The sequence below is a fragment of the Mesoplodon mirus genome (genome assembly GCF_964341445.2).
Source record: "Mesoplodon mirus genome assembly, chromosome: 3".
Taxonomy (NCBI): Eukaryota; Metazoa; Chordata; class Mammalia; order Artiodactyla; family Ziphiidae; genus Mesoplodon; species Mesoplodon mirus.
Window position 1 is genome coordinate 157119196 of NC_138978.1, and position 17984 is coordinate 157137179.

The following is a 17984-nucleotide window of genomic DNA, read 5'->3' on the forward strand; positions in this document are numbered from 1 at the left end:
ATTTCTATGAGGTCTTCGCCCTGTGTTCCTTCCTATGGACCCAAACATTCCAGGGTGCCTGGCTAGCCTCAGTGGTGGAGACTCAGTGGATCCTAGGATTTCTTCACCATCACCTCTCTCCTGGCTTCCCAACTCTATTGGGATCTGTGCTCTGAAGAAATGAACTTCTCTACTCACTAAAATTTGCTAGGAGAGTTCTAATCACGTATAGCTCTCCCCCAGCAGTGCTGGGACCTGTGGTTTATACAATCATCTCCTTCTATCATTCAGTCAGAGCTGAGGTTTGAGAATTCTACCAGCTGCTTTCTTGAACTCTGGGGTCTGCCTCTGAGAAGGGGCAGTGCTTTTTGCTTCCCCCCCCCCCCCATATAGCTCAACTGACTTATCCTACTTTCCTCCAACAGTGACTCCGGACTTTCCTTCCTCACCAGCTCCATCGTTACAGGATCATAATTCTGAACGACTCCATCCTCTTGCCTCCAATATACACTTTCACCTCCCTCTCACTCTCTCCTATACTTCTATCCTCCTTGTGTAAGCATCTTAGCTTCCTTTGTGTTGAAAATCATTATCCATTTCCCAAGACTCTCCTTGCTTGACAGTAATAATATTCCTTTACCAAGAAACTATGTGGTGTAGTGGTTAGCAGCATAGATTCTGAAGCTATACTCCTGTATTCAAATCCCATTTCTGCCACTTAGTAACCGTGGGCAGATTACTTAGCCATTCTTTCAATTCTAAATACAGTTATTATGAGGATTTTATAAATACTCCAATGGCCTGTTGGCTTCCTGAATCCTAATTCCTTAAGTTGGCTTTCAATGTTAGCTCTTATTTCGCTTAAATCAACGTACTCAACCTTATTTCCAAAATTCACTTTGTTAAATTGTTTCAGTCACACTAGCCTACTTGCTTCCCGTAAACAGGCCTTCTGTCCTATCTACCCATAAAAAGCCATGTAGCCTTCCAAGACTATTCTGGACAACCACAGCCTCACGTTTCGCTATCCTTCCCAAATGTACTGTCTATATCATCCACTTGGTAATTAACTTAGAGGCTTAGAGCACTCATTGCATTTTCCATGAGCTGTTAAATTTTCATATATTTATGCAAAATTGGAAGACATTTTGCATAAATGTGTCATACTTTTTTGCATCCCTATGCAGAGCACCTAGAATGGGTATTTGCTGATTGGCTGAATGACTGAAGATGATGCACTCCTTAGAATATTTCTATAATATTTTCCTAGAAGTATTTTTGAATGGCTTCTGCCTACAAACATGAATTGACAGTTAAGTATAATACTTAAACCTTACTAAGCATAAAACTGAAAAATATTACAAACCTCATTAATAAAAGGGTTCCTAGAATTTTATAAGATGAAATTAGTAGAATACTTGTAAAGTTTAATAGGAGTACTATTTTGTTAGTGGTAATACCAAAGCCATGAGCTTAGGAATAATATAAGAAGCAATAAATGAATCTATAGGCTTACCTTTAACACACTTCCATTTTCAGTGACACTGAGGCCTGGTTTCTTCAGCAAGGGGTGGCCATCTTTTAACCAGGTCAGAGTCGGTGGGGGAATAGCATCACTTTGACATAGTAACTCCACAGCTTGGCTAATGAGGATAGAGATGTTCTGTTCTTCTCCCATGATATTTGGTGCAACTAAGTGAAAGATGGGTTTTTCCCTCAGGATAAAAGAGGCCAGCATACTGCTTGTCTTTATTAATCATCAGGACATATACTGAATAACTTTATTAGTTCTTTTAAGATGTAGGATCACAGTAATTCTAACATACCCTCTGCACATCATTTGATTCAGAATCAAGTGTTCATAAATCACTGATTAATGTGTTCCTGTTGAACAGAAATAGTTTTTTCACTAACTTTTAACATAAAAAAGTTTTAGAACTGGAAGTTCTCACCAAGTGCCCACTTAAGAAACTTCTTGAACTAGATGTCACCACTTAAGATTTTCAAAGTCTTAAACCACTCATGAAATATTTTGGAAATAACAATGAATTAAAAGCAAACACATTTTTGATGTTTATTTTTCACAAAAGAAAGTAAATTTCATAAACACAGAGGCAAAATAAAAAAATAGAGTTGAAAGAGTTCATCCTGTCCCACCTCACAGTTTGCAAAACATAAGATGGGTGACAGATAAGAGCTTATTTGAAATAACGTGACTAATTGGTGGCAAAACTAGGAGTCTTCTGACTTGCAGTTTAGAGCTCATTTTGGTTTTCCACGGTGCCTTGTCAGTTTTCTATGGAATAAAGACCATGTGGGATAAATGATACATTAAAGACCAAACTAAAACAGTGACCAGCTGTACAGCATACAACTACATAAAAAGAAGAAATGAGTTGAAATTTTAATGAGATTAAAATTAGAATTCCCTCGCTATAAGGCTTGTCAGATCCTGAAATATATTCTTGGAGAAGTTTAAGGAACTGCATTCCCTTGGGTGTATTAAAAAATAGAGTAAACAATCATTTGTCTCAGATGGTCGAGGTACAGCCCTGCCAAGAATTAGACGGTGGGCTCCATAAGCTCTCAAGGACTCTTTCAGGTTTATATTTATAATAATTCAAAATCATGAACTAATGATAAAATCAGGCCTGTTATAAAAGGGCCACTCCAAAAAAGCACAGAGGGGAATTTCCTCAGCCATTTCTCACTAAATCCCATAACTATTTAGGATTGTAGGAAACATACCATATTTGTAGTATTTTTTTTTTTTTTTTTTTGTAAGAAAGGTTAGGGGCTTCCCTGGTGGCACAGTGGTTGAGAGTCCACCTGCCGATGCAGGGGACACGGGTTCGTGCCCCGGCCCGGGAAGATCCCACATGCCGTGGAGCGGCTAGGCCCGTGAGCCACGGCCGCTGAACCTGCGCGTCTGGAGCCTGTGCTCCGCAACGGGAGAGGCCACAACAGTGAGAGGCCGGCGTACCACAAAAAAAAAAAAAAAAAAAAAAAAAAGAAAGGTTAAGTTTCATTGAAATGAATCCTAAAGGATTTTCCAAATGCTTTGGTAGAAATAAGACTTCTGTGGTAAGGAACATTATGATAGTCCATTGGCCATTGTTTCCAGCTTGATACTGTTGCATGTGGCAAAATGACAATGAACGCAGGGTACTTAAGCTAGTCCCTATAGCTTAAGGGACTATAACCAGGAGGTTATATAACCGTGTTCTATGACCAGGAGGTTTCTCTGCTACCATGTCTTTTCCACAGGGAAAGGCATTTGAACTAGAGGGTATTTCTTATGCTGTTTCTGGATGCAGGACTTGTGCTAAACCCAAAGAAAATGAGGCTAACAAAAGAAACTCCACGCACAATGGTTGGAACAGATCAGTGGAAATTTTGGGCAGAGATATGTCCTGCTAAATTTAACAGCACAACAGACATCTGGCTTTCCAAAAGCTTAAAGTAATCTACGGGTGACAGAAAAGAGTGGGATTGTTTTTAACGTGTGAGACAACAGATAAAAGATATACAACTAGTCTGTTTGAGATTAAAACTTCTATAATCTCAGCAAAATCAGCACAATGAGTGCCATCTTCTAAGATATTGTGAGAAAAAAAGATATATTCACCAGTCTTAGCATAGAGAGTCCTACATACAACTTCACAGTTGGAAATAATTTCAGGTTAAGTCTGTCCTCCGTGGATAAAAATGTACCACAACTATATAAAAATATGTTTATCTCAGATTATTTGTAGAATTTACAAAAGAGCATGGATTCTTTATGACTGCTTGCAGACGTAAAAGTCAGAAACAATTCAAGAAAGCAGAATGCTAATTTATTTACAAATATTTTTCCTTCAATTACTTTTCTTTACAGCTAAATGAGTTGAATCAAGCTCAAAGTTTTTCAATTGAGAGGAAAAATACAAAAACAGTAGAGTATTTGTTTCTTAACATAAATTAAAGCAAATCTAATTACAATCAAGGATATATATTACCACAGCACAACTATTTTTTTCTTCCCTGTCTTTCATTTCCAATTTTTTGTTTAGTCTGAGAAGAGAACAAGCTTCTACCCTTTAGATCCTCAGCTTCCTTAGATGTTATCCCTACTCTGCTTTGCGGTCATGTTGCTTAGGAAGGGGTGTGTTGTGTCTGTTTCTCATCCTACACATTATACTTGTGAAATGTAATTACACAAGTCAGAATTGCCACAGGGTTATTCTTGTTAAAACACTGGGGAGTGTGTGATCTCTAAGAAAGTTCTCAGAGCTTCAGTTTAAAGATAAGGTACTACAGGAATCCAAATCATTTAAAAACTCTATTCTCATGTTTCAGCACCTAAGAGTATGGTGATGCATACTCAGAATTTATACCAGGGAGAAACAGTTTTAATGAACTACTCTTATAATTGTAAGGAAAGCTATTTTACACAGTGTCTGCTCCTCCTACACCACTACATTCTACAATGTAAATCTGACAGGGACTTACCTCTGAGGCTGCAGAATCATTATGCACCAAATAGATCCAAGATTGCCAAGGTTACTATCACAAATTTAGGAATATAATATAGGGACATAATACTAATAGTAGAGCATAGATTGGAAGCTAATTTCACATTAAAAACCTATTTTAGGGCCTCCCTGGTGGCGCAGTGGTTGAGAGTCCGCCTGCCGATGCAGGGGATACGGGTTCGTGCCCCGGTCTGGGAGGATCCCATATGCCGCGGAGCGGCTGGGCCCGTGAGCCATGGCCGCTGGGCCTGCGCATCCGGAGCCTGTGCTCCGCAACGGGGGAGGCCACAACAGTGAGAGGCCCGCATACCGAAAACAAAAAAACAAAAAAACAAAAAAACAAAAACCTATTTTAATCTGGCACTTCTTTAACATTCAAAATATATACACACAGCAAGCTACTAAACACATACGCATATTCTAAAGCATACGTATGGGCTGGCTAGCCACTTGACTTTTATAACAGAGGGAAGATTCTGGTTTTCAGACTAAAAAGGTAGTATGGGAGTATCTTAACAAATGATAAAAAATAGTGACGCACATCTTCATAACTCCTGAAAAATATCAACTCTCTATCACCTCCCAGGTCCACTTTTGACACTAACCAGTGCAGAAATGGAAGAAGCCTATCCCAGATTTTCAGTTGACTAAAACCAGTGAATACCAATGTTTGCTTGCTCATCTGCTTGCTTGCTCATGATTGAAGGAGCTATTGTGTCACATACTTAGATTGATGTATCATTCTTTAAGGATAGTTTAGATTGGAAACATTCCAGTTCTTCATAAGGCAGGAAAGTGACCCATTAAGGGAAGGAGTTAGATTCCTTGCAGTTGGGCATTTTAGACCCTCTGTTATCTCAGACACAGAGCACCAGCTGGAGGCTAGATACAGACCCATGCCAACTACAGAAGCAACAAAAAAGAGGGATGCATAATGAGCCTTGGGTAATTTATTTGAGGCCAACTGGAATTTTTTAGCTTAATTAGAGACGCATGGCAACCATGTTGAAACAAGGGGCCTGTTTATTAAAAAATTAGGACTTATTATATAAGTTATTTGTGATGATTACATTTGTTTTGGCAAAGTCAAAAAGCGAAGTCAATCCACATGGCCTGGAGGTAAAAAAAAAAAAAAAGGAATATATTTTGAACAGGAGTAAATTATTTGGAAGTGAGGTAGGACTTAGAAGAGAAGGCCTGCATTAAACAGATACTCTTTGAGGACTACAGAACAAATCCATTATTCCAGGAACTAAGAATATAATGCAAGTAAAACCCTGAAAAAGTTCTAAATGCAAAGGTATACTAAAATGTGGAATGACAAGTGTAATCTATGAATGGAAGCCATTGAGGCCCCAACTTTGTTCCAGGGGCCTCTTGGTGTGATGGAATCAGACCTTTCCTTTTGTACCTTACAGCTGCATCATAGGTAGAAAGAAAAAATACTTGAATTTTGCCTAAGCTTATGTTTAGTTTAACTTTTGCTTCTCAAATATCCTTTAATTCATAGACATAGTACTGACTATAAAATATGCTGATTGTACATATAATTAAAAAGTAAGAAAATCCAGGCTTCGAGTAGAATAGATCAAGAGAGCTACTTGAACAGAGCCTTGCTTTAGGGAGAAGAATATGTCTTCCAAATTGCAAAGATCTCTCCATAGGCATGTTCTTCAGAGTGCTCCATAAAAACATCTTACATGCTGAATGTATGCATTTTTATTTCTCAGAACTTCAATAAAGGAAAATTAAAGTCAAATATAAGGCAGAAAGGGTGACTCTGATTTAATTAATCTTATAATATTATGATAATTTCTATTGTTCATAGCTCTTTACTGCCAAAAGCTTTCTTAGCTTCCTCAATGATATTAGGACTTAAACACAGCTATATCGGAGCAGAAGTAATTATTAAAATGTCTCACCATATACTCTGAGGTCAATGTCCCTTTGTTTCTCCCCAGCAGCATTTACTGCCACACAGGTGTATCTCCCCGTATCACTGATTTGCGCGCTGGTCAAGGCTAGGATGCGGCCCCCAGACAGAACCTGTTGATGAATAGAAAGCTAAATAACTAATATACCTCCTGAGAATTGTAAGTGTAAACATACTTTTTCAATTATTTTCTGAGATTGATCAACTGAACATTTGCCTCTAGAAGGATTTCTACTTGGATGTTTTAAAGAGGGCAAGCATCATTTAATCCCCTCCTCATCTTATCTGTGGAGGACGACAGAGGCTAGAACCAAACTTGGTAATAACCACTGAACACAACTCTCTACATACAGGATCAAGTGAAGATCCAACTTTATCAATACTTACTACAGAAAGAGAAAAAGCCACCAGGGGAGAAAGATAAGAAGACGTGGAAATAAGAGGAGCTAAACCTCTAAATTTTTCTTTGAGAGAACAAGTAAGAAGGTAAAATTAACAGCATGGTAGCAGTCAAATAAATTAATTAGTCACATTCATTGTCCATTTATCCCACTGATGTAGTTGCACCTTTAATATTGACATGGACTCTGGATAGTCTATGATCCCAAATTCTGCAAGCAATGGATTTTCAAGAAAAGTTCAAGAAGTAGAATGGTGGAATAACTATGCTCTCTGCTAAGCAAAGCAAAATTGAAGTACACTTTCAATAGATATATGTGTTTCCATATTTTAAATTTTGAGTCAGTGCAATGTACTTAAATTTTTTTGTCAGACTCAAATTTCACTTCTCATAATGTTGCCTTTATAATTTTTCTTTATATGATGTTTTAGTAGAAGTAAATATACTCTGTGTAAGTATTTACTCTGAAGTAAATATTCTCTGATTATTTCCAGACATTTAAATATAACATCTACCAAAAACTTCCTGTTTTTATTGTTGATGAACATTTCTTTGCATAGGGTGTCTTTTATGGTGGTGGCAGAGAGTGGGGGGGAAGTAGAAAGTATATAAAACAATGGTCAAAATACAGCACTACATATGAGATAAGGGAACTCTTAGATATACTGAGCTTTTAATGAATTGTTTAGAAATCACAACTGTGTGCCCATGGTATTTATGGATGTATATGTGTACATGTTTGGATAACATTTGTGAATCCTTGCTCTCCAAATCCCTTTAATAGTTTTACTTGTTTATACTTCCTGTATTGAATAATTAGATGGTAGATTTCACTTAAGGAATGACAGAGTACCTGTATCCCATTAGTGAAACTAGCGACAGGGCTCCCATCTTTCAACCAGGTCAGACTTGGGGCAGGGATACCTCTGGCTTCACATTCTAACCTCACCAGGTTATTAACTACCACTGCCACCATGTTATTGCTGCCAGAAATTGATGGGGGCACTGAAAAGGAATAAAAAAATAAATAAAATTAAGATATGTTAACATCATGGAATATTACATCTCAAAATAATAAAACTATATGTTGTGTCCACAGTAACGTTTTACATTTTTATTTCTTGATTTCTAGGCTTTGTGTGTATCTGTGTGTGTTTCCTTACACTGTATCTACTCTAGTATGTTAACTATGAACTCCTCTTAAAAGCACTATTAGAGATAATAACTTGGAAACATTTCTTGAACTAAAATCTATAATTCTGACAGACAATATTTACAAACAGGGCCATTGTCATTAGCTGATAAGATTGTTGATGACTATTTGCAGTAATTCATCTAAAGAAAACTTAAGTTCAATAGCATGTGAAAATAGAGCATTTAATTGGAATCAGAAAATATAAACGCTTATCAGTTTTAGAATACTGCATTCTTAAGTAAAGATGACAATAACACATTCTGTTAAATATTTACACTAGAATTTTATAGATGCACTTAATCATTTTGAATGCTTCTTCACCCCAGGATGAATCTAGGAGAAGTAGCACTAACCATGGACCTGTAGACTATAAAATAACTCTGTAGCTCCAGCTGAGTTGATGGCCACACATTTATATATGCCAGCATCTGTGATCTGGGTGCTTTCGATATTGATGATCTGTCCTCTGTTCAAGAAAGTCATGCTACTGGAACCTAACAGTGGACGATTATCTTTGTACCATGTAATAGCTGCAAGGGGAAGAGGACAGAAACCCATCTTTTTAAAACTTTTCATTTAAAAACTCAATACACACACTAAATCGAAGCTTAACTACAACAGTAACAATTGCTTTATTCTTATGCTTATCATCTTAGTTTAATCTGTTTAATTATCTCGTTAGGGTTGATTTTTAGGAGGAGGTAAACTTTAGAAAAACATGAATTGCCAAGCCAATATAAGAGTTCTGAAGTGAACTTATAAAAATAATATTCTTTACATTATCTCTAATGTATTAGGTTGGCCAAAAAGTTCATTTGGGTTTTCCCATGCAATCTTACAGAAAAACCTGAATGAACTTTTTGGCCAATCCAATATCAGTATTTGTTTGATAGCAAACTTTTAACCGATTCTATTTCTTTTGGTGTAGTATATATTCCTCTCATCTATAAAATTTTGTTTATGCACCTAATCAAAACCAAACACTATACATACTATTAGCCTCAAAATTTTTATATTATTATTGATTAGTATGAATAACTTATTGGTGATAAAAATCAACAAAATAATAGTCTCATCAAATGAATGATTTATAAAGATAATCAACTGAGACTAGATAAAAATATATTTTTCAACAAAAAAATTTATATACAATACCATTGTGGGTTTTGTGGCCATAGTAAGGACAATAAGATAATTATTCACATAATTCTACATTGTTTAAATGAGTAAATTATTTCATGTAGTTAAAAGCAGTGAAAATTCAAAACTATCATCCACCTAATGATATCCTTATCAATGTTTTACCCTTGAAATATATTCTATAATATTTCCCTTATTAGTAATTACTATATTATGCTTATAAACAGATTTAGCAATTCGCAGAAATCTTAAAATGTTAATAAGCTACAGAGTCCACAAACAAACCTACCAGGTGAGGGATTTCCAGTTGCCTTACACTCCAGCTGTATGGGGTTGTTCACTACCACGGTCTCATTCAGCATCTTCCCTGCATCCTCCAGACTGGGTGGTTCTGTAAGAATCCCAAACAGATAATCAGCAAACACAAATAGGATATTTAAACTGAAATTGTTTCCTCACTGGGAATTGTCATTTCTTTCTTTCTTTCTTTCTTTCACTTAAATACAATGATATATTTGGAGTAAAACTAAAGTATACTATTAAGTAGTACTGAAGAACAGGATGGAAAAAGATGTTAATAGATTTTCTGGATCATCCATTTCTCTATGCCTAGACAAGAAAAGCCTTAGAATTGTAGTTTAGTAGAGCAGTAAAAGAAAGTTAAAGGAGTATTTTTTTTTAATTCCAATAAATCTGATTGGTCTGATGATGAATTGTCTTCACCAAGAAGTAATCTAACACATTTGAACTCTTTCAGGGAAGGACATGGGTATTCCTCAAAATATCTGACTTTACCTTAGTACAGTACTATCTTAAACCATTTCAGAGGGATTAAAATCATTTTTTGTTTGTTTATTAGAGTTTTTTCTTTTGATATGAAAGTTACAATTAAATTGTTAGTAAAATAAAACAGAAAACTACATTTTCAACTTTAAATAATCACAGATAATGCTGCTCTATTTTTAATGTATTTATAAAGTAGGCATTCAGAAAGTCTAAGAGGCATAGTGTAAAAGTAATGACAACTTGGAACAGCAATGCCCTACATCTTCTCCTGTTTCAAGGAGTGTAGGAGGGATGCCAGGAGAAAAACAAAATTACAAGTAAACTAGAGATCTTATCTTACTTGGAAAAGATGCTACAGATATGTTAGCTTTAAGGTTTATATAAAAATACATTTTAAAGATTTGCTAAATTTAACTTATCCAATGCACGAGAGCCCCTGACCTCTGCCTCATATACAATTAAACAATTGATCCATTAATCTAGCAAAAACAGAGAAAGGGGAAAAGAGAAAAGGGAACAAGAAAAATGATGAGAACTAAATAAGATGGCAGAAATAAAGTCAAATATATAAATCAAGAGCATAAATGTGAATCAGTTCATTTTCTTGGTCAATAGAGAAATATTTAACACTATTTGAGGGTTAACAGTATTTTTTTAAATTAAAAAGCACAAGTAAAACAATTGCAAAAATGTTGACAATATAGAGCTAGACAAAGGTATACCAGAACAACAAGTGTGATATCAATTTCTGATAAACTGTTATACAAGGCAAAAATAATGCTTTCTATTGACTGAATTGTTACAATTCAGAAAGAATCCACTATAATGATAATGCTTTATGCACTGAATAAAAAAGCAAAAATTGTTAAATAGTAGAGAAAATTTGAAAAACCAAAAAGTATTATATTTTAGTATAACTTTCTTAGAAATTGACTATGCAGTGAAACAAAAAATAAAGTTACAAAGAATTTGAGAATGAAAATTACCCATCCATACTGTATGTGTGCATATATATTACATATAATATACACATACACATATGTATTTCTGTATTTATGGTTAACAAAGAATACGTATTATTTTCAAATGCCAACAGAAGATTTTCAAAACACACTATATATTAGGCCATAAAAATGTTAATAAAGCATTTATAACCACAATTTCATAAAACCATAATAAAAAAAGAACTCAGTAATAAAATATAAAGTTCTCTACATGGAGAAAAATTTATTAAAAAGGAAATCAAGACAAAAGTACAAAAGTAGAAAAAATAAATTAGAATGAGATTGATTAAAAAGTAAAACCTATGGAATGTCACTAAACAGTACATTACTCAAAGAAAATCTTAAAGCCCTAATTAATATACTAAAAACTAAGAAATAATGAAAATAAATGTTCCAATCATTCAACTCAGATTCCAGAAAAAGACCAATAAAATAAGCCAAAGAAGTCAGGAATAAAGAAATAATAAAAATAAAAGCAGAAGACTACACCAAAGAAAACAAACAAGCAAAAGAAGACAATAAAACTCAAAGCTGGTTTTTGACAAGTTTAAAATAAAGTCTGTCCTCAAAAGTAGATGTTCTTGTGAGTCATATTTGTTTTCTTGGAAGTTGTTCCTAAAGACAAAGCCTAGACTCCACTCCTCCTTCATACCTGTAGTTCCTTTGTATCCATCTAATGCAATGTATTAACCCCTCCTGCTTGAAATGCCTAGAATGTTTCTGTTTTCTGCACTAAATTCTGATTTATGATATGGCATTTAAGGACAAAAGACCTTTAAATATGGCTATCTGACTTTTCCAACTGGAAAGGAAAAATAATTAGTCTATGGAACCTTCTTTCAAAACAGTTATTTAAATACTAACTTGAAGCCTTCTGGACTAAAGTGATCACTGAAGGCTTTGACAGACTATGTAGCAGCTGCAATAAAACAACATGGTAAGAATAAGAAATAAAAGAGCTGTGGAGTGGGCTGGCTATTTTTCATTCCACTAAAGGACTGAAAGAAAAAAAGATTACATGTCAGCAAGAATGGCAGAGTAAAGACTGAAGATCCATGCATCCATTAAAAAACAAAAAAGAACACTGGAAAAATTATCAAAACGAACTTTTTCACAACTCTGGAAATTAACCAAAGGCTTGCAATAATTAAAGAAGTGATTATTCAAGAAAAACAGCAAAATCTAATTAAGAACAGCAAGGTTTATGACATTTTATCTCACTTTATTCCCATCACTCTCTCCCTACCTCAGCAGTAAGCTTGAAAGCAAAGAGCTCAGCAACCACAGTGAAAAAAGCAGCCAACTAGAAACTGGATAGTAGAATGCATTTGGTGCTACCTAAAAGGTTCCTGGAAGGACCTTCAAGAGGGCCGAGGAGTAGGACATGGAGATCAACTTCCTCCCCACAAATACATCAAAACTACACCTACATGTGGACTAACTCCTACAGAACACTTACTGAACGCTGGCAGAAGACCTCAGACTTCCCAAAAGGAAAGAAACTCACCATGTACATGGCCGTGTGGCTGACAGTCCTGGTGTTCCAGCTGGGTGTCAGGCCTGAGCCTCTAAGGTGGGAGAGCTGAGATCAGGACATTGCACCACCAGAGACCTCCCAGTCCCACGTAATATCAATCAGCGAGAGGTCTTCCAGAGATCTCTGTCTCAATGCTAAGACCCAGCTCCACTCAATGACCAGCAAGCTCCAGTGCTGGACACCCTATGCCAAACAACTAGGAAGACATGCACACGACCCCACCCATTAGCAGAGAGGCTGCCTAAAATCATAATAATCTCACAGACACCCCAAAACACACCACCGGACACGGTCCTACCCACGAGAAAGACAAGATCCAGCCTCATCCACCAGAACACAGGAACCAATCCCCTCCACCAGGAAGCCTATAAAACGTGCCAAACCAACCTTATCCACTGCGGAGAGACACCAAAAACAACAGGAACTATGACCCTGCAGCCTGCGAAAAGGAGACCCCAAACATAGTAAGTTAAGCAAAATGAGAAGACAGAGAAATAAGCAGCAGATAAAGGAGCAAGGTAAAAACCCACCAGTCCAAACAAATGAAAAGGAAATAGGCAGTCTACCTGAAAAAGAATTCAGAGTAATGATAGTAAAGATGATCCAAAATCTTGGAAACAGAATGGAGAAAATACAAGAAACGTTTAACAAGGCCTTAGAAGAATAAAGAGCAAACAAACAATGATGAGAACAATAAATGAAATTTAAAATTCTCTAGAAGGAATCAATGGCAGAACAAATGAGGCAGAAGAATGGACAGGTGACCTGGAAGATAAAATAGTGGAAATAACTACTGCAGAAGAGAATAAAGAAAAAACAATGAAAAGAATTCAGGACACTCTCAGAGACCACTGGGACAACATTAAACACACCAACGTTCGAATTATAGGGGTCCCAGAAGAAGAAGAGAAAAAGAAAAGGACTGAGAAAATATTTGAAGAGATTATAGTTGAAAAATTCCCTAATATGAGAAAGGAAATAGTTAAGTCCAGGAAGCGCAGAGAGACCCATACAGGATAAATCTAAGGAGAAACACGCCAAGACACATATTAATCAAACTAATAAAAATTAAATACAAAGAAAAAATATTAAAAGCAGCAAGGGAAAAGCAACAAATAACACACAAGGGAATCCCCATAAGGTTAACAGCTGATCTTTCAGCAGAAACGCTGAAAGCCAGAAGGGAGTGGCAGGACATATTTAAAGTGATGAAAGGGAAAAACCTACAACCAAGATTACTCTACCCAGCAAGGATCTCATTCAGATTTGACGGAGAAATTAAAACCTCTACAGACAAGCAAAAGCTAAGAGAATTCAGCACCACCAAACCAGCTTTACAACACATGCTAAAGGAACTTCTCTAGGCAGGAAACACAAGAGAAGGAAAAGACCTACAAAAACAAACCCAAAACAATTAAGAAAATGGTAATAGGAACATACATATCGATAATTACCTTAAATGTAAATGGATTAAATGCTTCAACCAAAAGACACAGACTAGCTGAAGGGATACAAAAACAAGACATGTATATATGTTGTCTACAAGTGACCCACTTCAGACCTAGGGACATGTACAGACTGAAAGTGAGGGGATGGAAAAAGACATTCCACGCAAATGGAAATGAAAAGAAAGCTGGAGTAGCAATTCTCATACCAGACAATAGACTTTAAAAATAAAGACTATTACAAAGAAAAAGAAGGACACTACATAATGATCAAGGGATCAATCCAAGAAGAAGATATAACAATTGTAAATATTTATGCATCCGACATAGGAGCACCTCAGTACATAAGGCAAATGCTAACAGCCATAAAAGGTGAAATCGACAGTAACACAATAATAGTAGGGGACTTTAACACCACACTTTCACCAATGGACATATCATCCAAAATGAAAATAAATAAGGAAACACAAGCTTTAAATGATACATTAAACAAGATGGACTTAATTGATATTTATAGGACATTCCATCCAAAAACAACGGAATACACTTTCTTCTCAAGTGCTCATGGAACATTCTCCAGGATAGATCATATCTTGGGTCACAAATCAAGCCTCGGTAAATTTAAGAAAATTGAAATCGTATTAAGTATCTTTACTGACCAAAATGCTATGAGAGTAAATATCAATTACTGGAAAAAACTGTATAAAATACAAACACAAGGAGGCTAAAGAATGTGCTACTAAATAACAAAGAGATCACTGAAGAAATCAAAGAAGAAATCAAAAAATACATAGAAACAAATGACAATGAAAACATGACAACCTAAAACCTATGAGATGAAACAAAAGAAGTTCTAAGAGGGAATTTTATAGCAATGCAGTCCTACCACAAGAAACAAGAAAAGTCTCAAATAAACAACCTAACCTTACACCTAAAGCAATTAAAGAAAGAAGAACAAAAAAACCCCAAAGTTAGCAGAAGGAAAGAAATCATAAAGATCAGATCAGAAATAAATGAAGGAAATGATAGCAAAGATCAATAAAACTAAAAGCTCGTTCTTTGAGAAGATAAACAAAACTGATAAACCATTAGCCAGACTCACCGAGAGGAAAAGGGAGAAGACTCAAATCAATAGAATTAGAAATGAAAAAGAAGAAGTAACAACTGACACTGAAGAAATACAAAGGATCATGAGAGATTACTACAGCAACTATATGCCAATAAAATGGACAACCTGGAGGAAATGGACACATTCTTAGAAAAGCACAACCTTCCAAGACTGAACCAGGAAGAAATAGAAAATATAAACAGACCAATCACAGCACAGAAATTGAGAGTGTGATTAACAATCTTCCAAAAAACAAAAGTCCAGGACCAGATGGCTTCACAGGCAAATTCTATCAAACATTTAGAGAAGAGTTAACAACCATCCTTCTCAAACTCTTCCAAAATATAGCAGAGGGATGAACATTCCCAACCTAATTCTACAAGGCCACCATCACCCTGATATCAAAACCAAAGACGTCACAAAAAAAAAGAAAACTACAGGCCAATATCACTGATTAAGATAGATGCAAAAATCCTCAACAAAATACTAGCAAACAGAATCCAACAGCACATTAAAAGGATCATACACCATGATCAAGTGGGGTTTATCCCAAGAATGCAAGGATTCTGCAATATACGCACATCAATGTGATACACCATATTAACAAACTGAAGGATAAAAACCATATGATCATCTCAATAGGTGCAGAAAAAGCATTTGACAAAAGTCAATACCTATTTATGATAAAAACTCTCCAGAAACTAGGCATAGAGAGAACTTACCTCAACATAATAAAGGCCATATATGACAAACCCACAGCCAACATCGTTCTCAATGGTGAAAAACTGAAACCATTTCCTCTTAAATCAGGAACAAGACAAGGTTGCCCACTCTCACCACTGTTATTCAACATAGCTTTGGAAGCTTTAGCCACAGCAATCAGAGAAGAAAAAGAAATAAATGAATCCAAATCAGAAAAGAAGAAGTAAAGCTGTCACTGTTTGCAGATTACATGATACTATACATAGAGAATCCTAAAGATGCTACCAGAAAACTGCTAGAGCTAATCAATGAATTTGGTAAAGTAGCAGGATACAAAATTAATGCACAGAAATCTCTTGCATTCCTGAACACTAATGATGAAAAATCTGAAAGAGAAATTAAGGAAACGCTCCCATTTACCACTGCGACAAAAAGAATAAAATACCTAGGTATAAACCTACCTAAGGAGATAAAAGACCTGTATGCAGAAAACCATAAGATAGTGATGAAAGAAATTAAAGATGATACAAACAGATGGAGAGATATAACATGTTCTTGGATTGGAAGAAACAACATTGTGAAAATGACTATACTACCCAAAGCAATCTACAGATTCAGTGAAATCTCTATCAAACTACCAATGGCAATTTTCATAGAATGAGAACAAAAAATTTCACAATTTGTATGGAAACACAGAAGACCCTAAATAGCCAAAGCAATCTTGAGAAAGAAAAATGGAGCTGGAGCAATCAGACTCCTTGACTTCAGACTATACTGAGCTACAGTAATCCAGACAATAAGGTACAGACACAAAACCAGAAATATAGATCAATGTATTTATTGTATAGATAGATAGAAAGCCCAGAGATAAACCCACGCACCCATGGTCAACTAATGTATGACAAAGGAGGCAAGGATATACAATGGAGAAAAGACAGCCTCTTCAATAAGTAGTGCTGGGAAAACTGGGCAGCTACATGTAAAAGAATGAATTAGAACACTCCCTAACACCATACACAAAAATAAACTCAAAATGGATTAAAGACGTAAATGTAAGTCCAGACACTATAAAACTCTCAGAGGAAAACATAGGAAAAACACACTTTGACATCAACCACCACAAGATCTTTTTTGATCCACCTCCTAGAGTAACTGAAATAAAAGCAAAAATAAACAAATGGGACCTAATGAAAGTTAAAAGCTTTTGCACAGCAAAGGAAACTAGAAACAAGATGAAAAGACAACCCTCAGAATGGGAGAAAATATTTACAAATGAGTCAACGGACAAAGGATTAATCTCCAAAATATATAAACAGCTCATGCAGCTCCATATTAAAAAAACAAACAGCCCAGTCCAAAAATGGGCAGAAGACCTAAATAGACATTTCTCCAAAGGAGACATACAGATGGCCAAGCATATGAAAAGCTGCTCAACATCACTAATTATTAGAGAAATGCAAATCAAAGCTACAATGAGGCATCACCTCACACTGGTTAGAATGGGCATCATCAGAAAATCTACAAACAACAAATGCTGGACAGGTTGTGGAGAAAAGGAAACCCTCTTACACTGTTAGAGGGAATGTAAATTGATACAGCTACTATGGAGAACAGTATGGACTTTGCTTAAAAAACTAAATATGGAATTACCATGTGACTCAGCAATCCCACTACTGGGCATATACCCAAAGAAAGCTATAATTCAAAAAGACACATGCACCCCAATGTTCATTGCAGCACTATTTACAATAGCCAGGTCATGGAAGCAACCTAAATGCCCATTGACAGACAAATGGATAAAGAAGATGTGGTACATATATACAATGGAATATTGCTCGGCCATAAAAAGGAACGAAATTGGGTCATTTGTAGAGATATGGATGGACACAGAGAGTGTCATACAGAGTGAAGTAAGTCAGACAGAGAAAAACAAATATCATATATTAATGCATATACGTGGAATCTAGAAAAAAGTTACAGATAAACCGGATTGTAAGGCAGAAATAGAGACACAGATGTAGGGAACAAACTTATGGACACCAAGGAGTGAATGCAGGGGTGGGTGGTGGTGGGATAAATTGGGCAATTGCGTTTGACATATATACACTAATGTGTATAAAACAGATAACTAATAAGAACCTGCCATATGAAAAATAAAGAAATAAAATAAAACTCAAAAAAAAAAAGAGCATGGGTAGGGACTTTCCTGGTAGCACAGTGGTTAAGAATCCACCTGCCAAT

The 17984-nt window shown here is 35.8% G+C and overlaps 1 protein-coding gene across 5 annotated transcripts in view; it reads right to left on the minus strand.

The window, feature by feature from the left end:
- HMCN1 (hemicentin 1) overlaps window positions 1-17984 on the minus strand; it is a gene marked incomplete at its 5' end in the record, with an annotated part of 518370 nt that overhangs the window by 191367 nt on the left and 309019 nt on the right. For all 5 annotated transcript variants that reach the window (XR_014293546.1, XM_082615777.1, XM_082615778.1 and 2 more), the window contains 5 exons: window positions 1496-1671; window positions 6416-6539; window positions 7680-7831; window positions 8375-8551; window positions 9451-9552. Coding sequence is in view for 4 of the 5 variants with exons in the window: in XM_082615777.1 (XP_082471903.1) it covers window positions 1496-1671; window positions 6416-6539; window positions 7680-7831; window positions 8375-8551; window positions 9451-9552 (731 nt within the window). The remainder of the gene's footprint in view (window positions 1-1495; window positions 1672-6415; window positions 6540-7679; window positions 7832-8374; window positions 8552-9450; window positions 9553-17984) is intronic.